This window comes from Jaculus jaculus, chromosome 14 (genome assembly GCF_020740685.1).
Source record: "Jaculus jaculus isolate mJacJac1 chromosome 14, mJacJac1.mat.Y.cur, whole genome shotgun sequence".
Taxonomy (NCBI): Eukaryota; Metazoa; Chordata; class Mammalia; order Rodentia; family Dipodidae; genus Jaculus; species Jaculus jaculus.
The window spans coordinates 19,951,017-19,964,266 of NC_059115.1; the positions used below are offsets into that span (position 1 = coordinate 19,951,017).

General features: G+C 46.9%; 1 protein-coding gene and 1 long non-coding RNA gene across 2 annotated transcripts; both read left to right on the forward strand.

Moving 5' to 3' along the window:
* The first annotated feature begins 2,636 nt into the window (after window positions 1-2,636).
* LOC123454637 (sialic acid-binding Ig-like lectin 9) lies at window positions 2,637-3,812 on the forward strand. Its single transcript, XM_045133360.1, has 3 exons — window positions 2,637-3,082; window positions 3,278-3,556; window positions 3,757-3,812. Exons 1-3 carry the CDS (start codon window positions 2,653-2,655, stop codon window positions 3,810-3,812), a joined length of 765 nt encoding a protein of 254 aa, XP_044989295.1. The 5' UTR covers window positions 2,637-2,652.
* Window positions 3,813-4,804: 992 nt separating this feature from the next.
* Window positions 4,805-12,640, forward strand: LOC123454826. The gene is made up of 3 exons (XR_006633497.1): window positions 4,805-4,886; window positions 11,822-11,930; window positions 12,508-12,640. It is a non-coding gene; the product is annotated as an uncharacterized LOC123454826 (long non-coding RNA).
* The last annotated feature ends 610 nt before the right edge of the window (window positions 12,641-13,250 follow it).

Sequence of the window (13,250 nt, forward strand, 5' to 3'; positions counted from 1 at the left end):
CGGGCACCTAGGTCATGAGTCGCATGCTTCCCAGGCTTTGAATAGGGATTTCCTGAACCAGGATGTCTGGGAGAGGCATCGAGCATCCCTGCCGGCTGTGCCCTAGATCTTGATCTCGGGGTTGGTCCCATAAAGGAGTGCACTACTAATATGGCTGAGAAATTTTAGGGTAGAGGGACAGTGAGACAGAGGATTAGGGATCCAGCACCAAGGAATCCACTGGAATACAAATCCTTATTGACCACATGAAAGCCCCTGCCATGTCTGTTTTCCCTCATTTTCCTCAGATCTGACGCTCCACTCCTGCAGAGCAATATCCCTTCCCTTCTCTAGTCTGCGCTTCCCTAGCCATGGAGGTTATAAAATCGTGCGGTGAGCGGTGTGTCTCCCACCCAGATGCTGCTGTGCAGAGAATGGCGCGTGAGGCTCTGCACCCATGCAGCTTGTGGAAATCACATCCTGTCCCAGTCAGGTGGGTTGCTGGAGCATTCAGCGAAAACAGAGTGACTTACAGACATCAGAAGTTTATTACTTATGGATAGGGAGGTTAGGGGGGCCAAAAGCAAGATATGGGAGAAGTCATGTCCGCTGAAGGCACATCCTCTCACAGATGGTGTCCTTCCATGTCTTCATGAGCTAAAAGAGGCAAACGACCTCTCGAGGCTCTCTACAATCATGGTCACTCATGTCTTTCATAAAGATCCTGCCCCATGGCAGAATCCCCATCCAAAAACCCTACCTCCCATTACTATAACAGTGAGGATGAAGATTTATTTACTTATTTATTTACTTTAGAGAAAGGAAAAAGGAAAGAGAGAGAGAGAGAGAGATTGGGTGCTCCAGGGTCTTCAACCACTGCAAACAAACTCCACAAGCATGTGCCACCTTGTACCTCTGACTTAATTGGGTCCTGGGGAACCAAAACTGAGTCTTTTGGCATTGCTGGCAAGTGCTTTAAACACTTAACCTTCTCTACAAACTTGGCAAGAGTATCTTAACCCATGAATTTTGGAGGGATTTTAACTTTACCTTCTGAAAATGGGGAAGGGGTTGTATGGGCCTCCCACTTATCTTGATCGGGTGTCACAAGTTCCCTTTTTGCGTGCCCTCTCTCGGTGTCTTCCCCAGGCCTCTTCTTTGCAACCTTCTGCTCTTCTTAAGAAACTGAAGACCATAGGAAGCAGATCAGAGAGCCCAGCCCTTCTGGCCATTGAAACGCTGGGCAAATTTAAATTCTTTGTGTATATGCTATTTTCATCTTTTGTAGTCATGGACTGGAGAGAAAGCTCAGTGCCTGTGTGGAAAGTCTCCATGCCTGAGTTCAAATCCACAGCCATCTGTGTAAGGTCAGAAGTCAAAAGTGGTTTGTGTATGTGGAATTCATTTGTAGTGGCAGAGTTCCTGGGTACTTACACACACACACACACACACACAAATAAATGAAGGAATAAAAATTAAAAATACCTCAGGGGTGCTGGTGGTATTGCTCAGTGGTTAAGATACTTGCCTGCAAAGTCTAATGACCTGGCTTTAATTCCCTAGTAACCATGTAAGGTTGTTTTCACCAAGTGTCACAGTGTCCAGAGATCATTACAGATGGTAGAGGTCCTGAATTGCCCATTCACTGTCCCTTTCTCTCTCTCTCTCTCTCTTTCTCTGTGCAAATAAATAAATAAATACTTAATAAAAAATTCCTCAGGCCAGGTATAGTGGCTCATGCCTTTAATCCCAGCACTTGGGAGGCAGAGGTAGAAGGATTGCCCAGAGTTCGAGGACAGCCTGAGACTACATAGTGATGTCCAGGACAGCCTGAGCTAGAGTAAGGCCCTACCTCGGAAAAACCAAAAAAGATAAAAAGTTCCTCAAAAGAAGAAGGGAGGGGCACAAGCTTCTCCAGGATGTCCCCTGTTGTGACAGAATAACAACCTGTGTCTCTTCTTCCCTTTTGACGATCCTCTCTACCAGGTTCCACTGTACAGAGACCACAGAGTCAGTTCCTTTTTGTCTATTGTGGGCCATGTCCCCGTACATGACATAGGTGTGCTTGTTTTAATTATATATGTTTATATTTTTTCACACAAGGTCTTATAAATCCCAAGCTCATCTGAGACTCACTATGTGGCCAAGCATGACCTAAATCCTGATTCCCCTGCCTCCACCCGCTTCCCGAATGCTGAGATTACCGGCATGCAACACCTGGTTAGGCTTGTGAGGTGCTGGCTTTGAACCCACTGCCTTGTCTTTACAGAGCAATCACTCTCCCAGCAGAGATATACTCCCAGGCCCCTGTGGGTTTGAATAGGAAGTACACTCACCGCCACCTCTGCACAGTCTCCTCTGCTCATGTCACTGATTGTAAAAAGAAGGCTGGCCTCGAATCTGGGCCAGGTAAACCCTTCACTCAACCTGCCACTTCCCCACTGAGCCTCCTCCCATGGGGAGTTCCTGCTATTGGAAGATCTCTCATCTTCTCCCTGGAAAGTAATATGTTGGGGACAGGGTCCAGGCCACTGTGCAGAGTGTGCCATGACAGACTGCTGAGAAAATCACGGTCACATCCTCCCCCAGCTTCCTGTGGGGCCTCCTTCCAGTTCCTTCTAGAAGCGTCCAATAGAGCAGACTGTCCATGGCGGCCCTGAGCTACAGCCAGACATGCTGCCGCTCCTTCTGCTCCTGCTGCTCTGGGGACCTGAGAGGGTGGATGGCGTGTGGAAATACCCTGAGGGTTACGTGCTGAATGTGCCAAGTCAGGTGACTGTGCAGGAGGGCCTCTGTGTCCATGTGCCCTGCAATTTCTCCTACCAACGGGATTATTGGACTGACTCACATCCATCTTATGGCTTCTGGTTCTTGGAAGGATCCAATACAAGAAATGATTCTCCAGTGGCAACTAACAAGCCAGAAAAACCCGTCCAGAAGGCTGCTTTGGGCCGATTCTCCCTTGTTGGGGATCCAAAGGACAACAACTGTACCCTGGAAATCAGAGATGCCAGGAAGAAGGACAGGAAGTCATACTTCTTTCGGCTAGAGAGAGGGGATACAAAGTGGAACTATCAGAAACATCTACTTGTGAATGTGAAAGGTAAGTCAACATAAACCTCTATTCAGCCACATAGGAAGGTTATGGTTGTCACAGGACAAGGCCAGGATGTCACCTTGACCTCAGGGAGGCTGGGGCTGGATCATCAGAGCTTGGTGGGTGTAGGTGGATCAAAGCCTGCACTTTCCCACAGCTGGACCTCATCCATCCTCACTCAGTGCCTCTTCTGTTCACCAGCCCTCACTCACAACCCCCACATCGACGTCCCAGAGACCTTAGAGGCCGGCCAGCCCAGCAACCTGACCTGCTCTGCTCCCTGGGCATGTGAATCGGGCCCACCCCCCATGGTATCCTGGACTGTGGGCTCTGTGACAACCCTGGGCCCCAGAACCACTCGCACCTTGGTGTTGAGCCTCATGCCCCAGCCCCAGGACCATGGCACCAATCTCACCTGCATGGTGACTCTACCTGGACCCAATGTGACCAGGAGAACGACCACCTATCTCAATGTGTCATGTGAGTCTAGGCTAAGACATTGGGATGTCTAATGGAGTGGGGTCTCCAGAGCATTGGGGTCTGGGTCAGCTTCTGAATTCTGAGTAATGATTGCTAAAATCTGGGTTCTGGGCAGGTCAGGAGGGTCATGCCCTCACCATTCCTAAGCAGTATGGGTACAGAGCCTCCTACTGATTGCCTTTCATGTCTCCCTGTCCTAGATGCTCCACAGAACCTGACTGTGACCACCTGGGAAGGAATTGGAGGAGGTAGGTAGATCCTCTGTGGTTTTCGGGTGCAGTGGTCAACTTACCACTCCCTAGGTTCATCCCAGTGGCAAGGATCCCCTTTGGGAGACAGTGTTCCCTCCTATGTCTTGTCCCCTCAGTTTCGTTGGGACGTGTCACTCATTCTCTGGTGACCAAAGGGATAGGGTAACATTCATCAGGGAGAACCACACATTCTAAGCCTTTCTCATCCATCTATGCATCAATATTCATCTTTGACTCTTTATTCCCCCAATGGTTTTTATGTGAGTGCTTGCTCAAAGAGACGGGACCACAGAGCAACCATTCAGAATGCACAGAAATCTGACCCCAGCTGCTCATTCACTTCCCTAGAAGTGACCAGTGTCTGCACAGGTTGTATGATCCTGGCTTGTCCAGCAGAGTATCTAAGAGGTCAATGGATAGTAGCAACACAGAAAGTCCTCATTCTTCCTTCTCTGGTGCCTACTGCATGGAGGGACCCATTCTGTGACTTCTTGTATCAAAGGCAGCTGTGCCATTGATATACCTCATATCGAAACAGTGTGCAATGATTATCTTTGTCTATATCTGTGTGTATGGGTTTGTGTGTATTTGTTTGCTGAAGTCCTAAGGGCAAAAAGGATCTATGTCATATGATGTCTCTACCTTTGAGAGTGACAGTCACATTGCCCACACTGAAACCAGACCCATTTACATCTCTGCTGGAGATGGCTGAAAGCATGGATTTCCTGTAGTCTATGTTCCATGTTGATGTGTCCAACTCCCTCCCATGTCTCCTGTTTTCTTTGTTTTAATCCCTTTGTCACTTGGACCCTTCTCTACAGCATCCACGTTCCTGGAGAATGGCTCATTTCACCTCATTCCAGAGGGACAGTCTCTGAGTCTGCTGTGTGCGGCTGACAGCAATCCCCCTGCTAGACTGAGCTGGTTCTGGGGAAACCTGATTGTGAGCCCCTTAAATCCATCCAACCCTGGGCTGCTGGAATTGTCTCCGCACCATCTCACAGTAGGAGGAGATTTCACCTGCCAGGCTCAGAACACTGTGGGCTCCCAACGTCTCTCCTTGAGCCTGGCCATGGAAGGTAAGTGAGCATTTCGTTTGAGCAAAACAGGAGAATGTCAGCACCTGTCCATTCTTCATAGGCTCTCCCCAAAAAACAGTTCTCTTATCTTCACAGGACAGCTTGGCTCCAGCTGGGCTAAGCTCTGAGGCCAGGATTTTCTCTGCCACCAAGAGCCTCAATATTTTTTTCCCATAGCCAGTTAGCCGGGAGGAAGAAAGCCACTGGAGGGAACGGGCAACCTTAGTGTGCTGGTAAGACAAGATACTCATTGTTCAGGTCTGGAAATAAGGTGAGGTGTTTGCCCTGGCATAAAATTTAAGGGAACCCAAAGCAAAATAGCACATAAACAAACTTTAAACAATTCAAGATTGAAATATATGTGGCAGTCTGATAAGTAAGGCTAGATGCTAGGGTATTCTTGGCAACACTCTCCTGTTGAGCCATGCACTCAGGCAGTTAGCAGTTATTCTTGGTGTTCATGCTACAGCTGAGTTATACACCCAGCTTCTGGTCACATCTATGTCCAGACAGGGCTTCTTTATGTGACGTAGTTTGATATGAACACACTTTGTAGCATAGAGTGACCTGGAACTTGCAATTCTCCCTCCTTTGCACCCCATAAAATGTGGAAGGGAGGTCACTTCATGGTCCATATCTGCCAAACCACTGTGACTGTAATAAGAACAGCCTAACAAAGAATTTTTCAGAGAGGGTCTGTGATCTTAAGTGCTCTAATAAAATGGGTGTAGTGTGGGGGATCTCCGAGTTGCTTTAGATAGTGGACAACTCATATTTTCATAGTTTTAAGTGGGAACAAGAAAATATGCAGGGTCCTGGGCCAAAGTCTGAGGAGGAAAGTGGACCATGCATGGATCTTTCCTAATCTTCACCTCTCTTATGGGACATTTTCAGAGTCCAGGAACTAAGGCACAAGTGCCACTAAGCTTTAACCTTTCCTCTTTCGTGGCCAAGTTACATATCTTTTTTTGGCGGCCCTGACCTGATATTTGGGGTTAATGCATGATATTCCTTAGACCCTGCCTGCCCCAGGTAATTGATTGACATTGTGCCAGGGCCTTCTGAGCAGGTTGTCTGCTCCATTTCCATTGAGGCAGCCACCCTCATGCCTAGGACTATCAAGTTTACATGGCTGTGTTTATCTTCCCTCTTCAAACTACAACCATTCCATTGTCCACCAGGTTGGAATAACCAAACACCTCTCTTCTGCAACACTTCCTGGGGTGGTTACCCTAGGACCCATGAGGAGAGCGTGAATGGGAAGAGGGGCTCGGAGCACTGGGCACTTTTGTGTCTGGATGCTTTTAAGTGCTGTGGAGCAGGAACGATATCGGTCTCCACTTGTCCAGAGTTGTAAGTTGGGAGGTTGTAATCAACCACAGCTCCATATTGGCAAATATTTCTGTTCTGGAAGCTTCATAGAAGCTGGATTGTAGTGTATTTTGGTGAAGTGGCCATGATAGGGCACAGAAATGATTTTGTTCCTTTATGCATCTCTCACTCACTGAAATCAGCACACAAGCTGCGTCACCAGTTTTTATGTCTTTTCCCAAAGTAAAGACTTTTCCTATACCATCCTTGATAAGCAGACAAGGTTCTTACTCAAATCCCCTAGCCAATGGGGCCAGAGTTTCTGTCCAGAATGGCACTCTCAGAGTTTCTTCCTTGCCATATGGTGAACATAGAAGGATAAAGATTGGGAATGCTGGCATTCCTACAGGGGCCCAGTGAATTTCACTGCTATGACATACCCCAGGGAATTCTCTGACTCAGGTTGGTAAGCCTCTTGATGTAAAACAGGTCAGCTGGAGTTTTTCTAGTGACCAGCAAGTGCATGTGCTTTATGTCCTGGAGGGAGATTTTCTGAGCTTCAAATTTACTTCCTGAGAACATGAACAGCTAAAAAGAACACACTATGTAATATTTTGCATGTGTGGAGAAGAATTAGGGACAACACTAGGGCCCATGGAGGTCTGCACTTGCCATCGAATATTCTAGTCTTCCTTGTGATGGGGGTGCAGGGCTAGCCTTACCTCACCCTAAGCGCATTCCAGTGGCAGAGATCCCTTGTTGGAGACAGTGTTCTGTCCTATCTATTGTCCCTCAGCTTGCTTAGCATGTGTCACTCATTCTCTGGCGACCAAAGGGATAGGGGAACATTCATAAGGCAGAACCACACATTCTGAGACTTTCTCATCCATCTATGCATCAATCTTCATCTTTGGCTCTTTATTCCCCCAATGGTTTTTATATGAGTGCTCAGTCACAGCAAACATTCACAACACACAGAAGTCTGACCCCAGGGGCTCACTCGCCTCCCTAGAAGTGACCGGTGCTTGCACAGGTTGTATGAGCCTGGCTTTGCCCAGAAGAGTATCTGAGGGGTCAATGGATGGTAGTAACACAGACAGTCCTCATTCTTCCTGACTGTGGTGCCCACTGCATGGAGGGACCCCATTTTGTGACTTCTTGTATCCAAAGCAGCCGTGCCGTTGATATATCAAAACAGTGTGCAATGATTACTCTTTGTCTATATCTGTGTGTGTGGGTTTGTGTGTATTTGTTTGCTGAGGTCCTAAGCTCAAAATATATCTATGTCACATGATGTCTCTTCCCTGAGAGTGACAGTCACATTGCCCTCACTGAAACCAGACACATTTACATCTCTGCTGGAGATGGCTGAAAGCATGGATTTCCTGTAGTCTAGTCCATGTTGATGTGTCCACCTCCCTCCCATGTCTCCTGTGTTCTTTGTTATAATCTCTTTGTCACATGGACCCTTATCTACAGAGCCTATTGTCTTGGAGAATGGCTCCTTTTTCCACATTCCAGAGGGCAAGTCTCTGAGCCTACTGTGTGTGGCTGACAGCAATCCCCCTGCTAGACTGAGTTGGACCTGGGGAAACCTGAGGTTGGACCCCTTGCTTCTTTCCAACCCTGGGCTGCTGGAATTGTCTCCACACCATCTCAAAGTGGGAGGAGATTTCGCCTGCCAGGCTCAGAACACTGTGGGCTCCCAACGTCTCTCCTTGAGTCTGGCCATGGAAGGTGAGTGACCACTGGGTTGGAGCAAGACAAGAGAAGGTCAGCACCTGTCCATCCTTCACAGGCCCTCCACAAACAACATTTCCCTTAGCTTCACAGAAAAGCTTGGTTCCAGCTGATTTAGGCTGTGAGACCAGGATTTTCTCTGCCACCAAGAGCCTCACTGTTTTCTTCCCATAGCCAGCTAGCCGGGAAGAAGAAAGCCACTGGAGGGAATGGGCCCCAAGAGTTTGCTGGTAAGACAATGTACTTGTTCTTCAGGTCAGACTTAGGTGAGGTGTTTGTCCTGGCATAAAATTTAAGTGAACCCAAACAAAATAGACATAAACGAACATTAAACAGTTCAAGAATGAAATACATGTGGCGGTCTGATGATTAAGCCTAGATGCTAGGGTATTCTTGGAAACACTCTCCTGTTGGGCCATGCACTTAGGCAGTTAGCGGTTGGTTATTCTTGGTATTCACTCTACAGCTAAGTTATACACCCAGCTTTTGGTCACATCTATGTCCAGACAAGGCTTCTCTACATGACGCATATTGATATGAACACACTTTGTAACATAGAGTGACCTAACTTGCAATTCTCCCTCCTTTGGACCCCAAAAAATCATGGACTGGAGACCTCCACTTCATGGTCCATGTCTGCCCAACCACTGTGACTGTAAGAAGAACAGCCTAGCAAATATTTTTCCAGAGAAGGTCTATGAACTAAGGTGTTCTAAGGAAATGGATGTAGTGTGGGGGTCTCAGACTTGCTTTAGATACGAGCCAACTCAGAATTTCTCCATTTTAAGTGGGAACAAGAAAATTTGCAGGGCCTGGGCCAAAATCAGAAGAGGTAAGTGGACCATGCATGGATCTTTCCTAATCTTCACCTCTCTTATGGGACATTTTCAGAGTCCAGGAACTAAGGCACAAGTCCCACTAAACATTAAACTGTGTTTTTCCTCTTTTGTGGCCAAGTCACCTATCTTTCCTTGGCAGCCCTGACCTGATATCTAGGGTTAGTGCATGATATTCCTTAGAACCTGCCTGCCCCAGGTAATTGATTGACATTTGCTAGGGTTTTCTGAGCAGGTTGTTTCCTCCATTTCCAATGCTGGCAGCCACCCTCATGCCTGGGCATATCAAGTTCACAAGGCTGTGTTCATCTTCCCTCTTCAAACTACAACCGTTCCATTGTCTACCAGGTTGGAGTAACCACACACCAGTTTTGTGCAACACTTCCTTGGGTGGTTATACTAGAACCCATGTGCCTGTGAGGATAGTGTGAATGGGGAGAGGAGCTCAGAGCACTGGGCACTTTTGTGTCTGGATACTGGTACGTGCAGTGAAGCGGGAAAAATATTATTCTCCAGTTGTCCAGGGCTGTCAGTTGGGAGGACGTAATCAAAAGCAGCTCCACGTTGGCAAATCTTTCTGCTCTAGAAGCTTCATAAAAGCTGGACCAGACTGTATTTTGGTAAAGGGGTCAGGATAGAGTACAGAAATTATTTTGTTCCATATGCATCTCTCACTCACTGAACTCAGCACACCAGCTGCGTCACCAGTTTTTATGTCTTTTCCCAAAGGAAAGACTCTTGCTATACCATCCTTAATAAACAGACAAGGGTCTTAACTCAAATCTCTCTCCTCATCAGACATTGGGGCCAAGGTTTTTGTCCAGAATGGCACTGTCGGGGTTCCCTCACTGCCAGATGGTGAACAAGGGAGTTTAGAGATTGAGAATGCTGTCATTCCTAGAGCAGCCCAGTGAATTTCACTACTATGACATACCTCAGGGAATTTTCTGACTCAGGTTGGTAAGCCTCTCGTGATATAAAACAGGTCAGCTGGAGTTTTTCTAGTGACCAGCAAGTGTATGGGCTTTATGTCCTGAAGGGAGAATTTCTGAGCTTCAAATTTACTTCCTGAGAATGTGAACAGCTAAAAAGAATTCACTATCTAATACTTTGCTTGTGTAGAGAAGAATGAGGGACAATAGGGGCTGTGGAGGAGTGCCCTTTGTCATAGAATATTCTAGTCTTCCTTGTGATGTGGGAATATTCAGAATCTATTAAAAAACTTTTCTTTCAAGGAGAGCCTGATGTTCCTACACCTGGGATTGACATAACAGTCCAGAACTTTGGTTGGTCTCAATCAGACAATAGAAATACGTGATGTGCAGTTCCCTTCTCATTTCTGGGACAAAGCTCCTGATCAAAAGCAGCTGATGGAGGAAAGTTATTTTATTCTGGATTGCAGTCTTGAGGGGACACTCCATGATGGCAGGGGAAATCATGACATGAGTAAGGGCTGTACATCACGTCGGCCACCACACGTGGAAAACGGCAGTATGAGAGGAGCAGATCTCAGACAAGGGGAGCTACGCCACTACAAGGGGAGCTACGCCACTACTACGCCCATCACCAACATCAGACCTCCTCCCCAAGGCTGCACTGCCCAAATTGCCACCAGCTAGGGACCAAGCATTCACCCACATGATTTTACAGGGGCGTCTAATTCAAAGAATCACAGTTAGTGAAAACAGAAACTTCACTACTCAGACGAGATATTGTACATTTCACTTTTTCGTGCTCTGTTTATAAAACCTTTCAAAAAGAGGTTAATGGGAGAAAGTCTCTCTGCATTACAATATGGATAGTGATAAGTTGGAGAGTGATTAAACCATCATACTGCCTTTCTCATAATGAAAACCAAAGATTGGTTATCTTCCAGTCATCCTTTATGTGAATCACAGGACCTGCCTTCTAAAATTCTAGGGTTCTTTTCTTTTTCTTCTATTTTGTTTGTGTGCGACAAGGCCCTTTCACTATGCATCCCAGGATTCCCTGAAAATTTCTATATGCTCCTGATGGTGAAATCCACAGGTACCACTCTCCTGAAATATCTATTGTCTCCTCCCTATCCCTTTTCCTGGTCAAATAATTGCCCATAATTTTCTGTGTGTTGTTCCCAGCTTGGCTTTCCCATCCATCTGCGTTGCTAGGAGCATCCACCCATTTTCCCTACTAAGCCTTGAGCTTATTCCTCATCTCCCCCAATTTCCTATCCATTGCCAAGTTTATCTTCACCCCACCCTGCTCATAGATATGGCATCTCTGTCCATCAACAACATCTGCGACATCTTCTTTTTCTTGAATAGATATGTATATGAGAATGTGTACATGCATATGTGTGCCTGTATGTTTGGATGCCACCTTATATCCTGTGGTATCATTCCTTATGAACAGTTCACCTTTTCTGAAAGAAGGGGTATCTTTGGCGTGGAGCTCTCCAAAGCTTGACAAGCTGCCAAATGAGCATCAAGCATTGACCTCTCTATGCCTCCCCATCACTGGGCTTCTAGACACTCACAAACTTCCTTGGCAATTTCCCATGAGTTCTAAGGATTGAATCCATATTGTCTTGCCTCACCAGACAAGAGCTGTATTCAATGGGTTTCTTCATCATCATACTCTTCCTTCTGCACTTATGCTATTGTATTGTTCAATAGTTCTTGAGAGAGTCCCTTCCCAACAGGGACTCATTAATCCACTTCTTTATCTGCTACCTTCCCTGTCCCCGTTTTCCCCACATACAGAGACTTTTGCCTTCATCACCTTCACTCTCCCTCCTCCACAATTTCTCCCACTATAGCCCATGTCTCTCAGTGTTCACTTCAGAAGGGTCATAAACCCAGAACTGGCCCTGTCCTTCCCCTGTCCAAACTTTTCAGCACCCGCTGAGCTCCCAGCACCTTCAGCAGAGCCTGTCTGTGCAGAAATAAGGGGCAGGAAAGCTGTCGGGGTTTTGGCATGTCACCTGGAGAGGTGCTGGGATATGTGGTGGAAAGAAGTGCTGGGACAAGGATGTCATGTCCTCCTTTTTCCTCTTCCTGTCTGTTGCAGATGAGAAGCAAAAGGACTCCTGGCCACTGGTCTTCACTCTGATCAGGGGGTCTGTCATGGGAACTGTCTTCCTCCTCATCTATGGCCTCACTTGGATCTACTATACCAGGTGAGTAGGTCTGCCCCTCTCCAGTGTGGCACCCCAATTTCCAGCTGGGGTAGAGCTGTCTTATACCACCTGTTGTTGTTGTTTGTTCATCTTCTTCTTCTTCTTTTTCTTTCTTGTTTTTGAGGTAGGGTCTCAATCTAGCTCAGGCTGTCATGGAATTCACTATGTAGACTCAGGGTAGCCTCAAACTCACAGCAACCCTCCCACTTCTGCCTCTGGAGTGTTGGAATTACAGGCGTGTGCCAGTACACCAGGCCCACCTGTTATTCTTTAGCCACTGACTCTGATGTGAGAGCCTATGGGTTGTGCAGGGGTGCCGGTGTCTATGGTGCCGGGCTCTGACACTTCACTAGTGCCCTCCTTGTTGACTCAGGACGTGCCGGTGGTCCGAGACCAGGAAAGGGAACATGGAACTGTCACTGTTGGCCTCTCCCTGGGAGCTCTCAAGTGACACGCCCCCCCTTCCCTGTTGACACTTGTGCCCCAACCCATGCAGAGGTGTCCTTTGATGACTGTACTCTTATCACTGTAACGTTGCTCTGTTTATGCCTACTACGTATTTGTGTTTTGCTTCTAGATTAAAATCACTGTCCACTTTGGTCCAAGAAACTTCTGCTTGCAGTGAGCATTGGTGACCATAGAGACTCCTAACTGGTCACAGTCTTGAGAATGAGAGAGTGGGCAATGCTCAGCCATAAATTGGATCACCCCTGTATGGCTGAGGGACCATGGCAGAAAAATGTGGCAGCATTAGAGCTGGAGAAAGTGGAGGAGAGGCGTGGAACTCTGTCTCCTGGACATGGCATGGCTGTGGCAGTGATCACTGAACTTACACCAAGTGTGGTTTCTTGCACAAGACCTGTGAAAGGTTGGGCCTATGAATACTTTGTTAAAGAAGAGGAAAGGGCTGTGAAGGGAGATTTGTGTATAAATAATAGTATTATATGGGAGGGAGTTATCAAGGAGGGATTTTTGCATAATTAATGGTTATGAGGAAGGGAGTTACCAAGGAGGATTTTTCTGTGTAATTAACGGTTTCTGGGGCAGGATGTTATGAAGGGCGATTTGTGTATAATTAATGGCTTATGATTGAGGGAGTTATAAAGGGGGATTTGTGTATAATAGTTTTTAGGGGAGGGAGAGCCACTTTCTTCACTGGTGAAGCTATTGGTAAGTTGTCCATGCTCGAACAAGTTACTGTAAGGAAAGTCACTGGCGGCCGTACACACGGAGAAAAAGAGATGAAATTAGAAGGGAAACTGGTTGGAAGAGGATGAGGATTGGCAGTGGGGAAGGGTCATGAAAGTGTGATGTGGGGTA

Bases quoted from the DNA above. Each gene is read 5' to 3' on its own strand.
- LOC123454637 (XM_045133360.1), top strand. From the start codon at position 2,653: ATGCTGCCGCTCCTTCTGCTCCTGCTGCTCTGGGGACCTGAGAGGGTG. The intron at 3,083-3,277 runs GTAAGTCAACAT...TCTGTTCACCAG, and splicing joins TCTACTTGTGAATGTGAAAG to CCCTCACTCACAACCCCCAC. The intron at 3,557-3,756 runs GTGAGTCTAGGC...TCCCTGTCCTAG, and splicing joins CACCTATCTCAATGTGTCAT to ATGCTCCACAGAACCTGACT.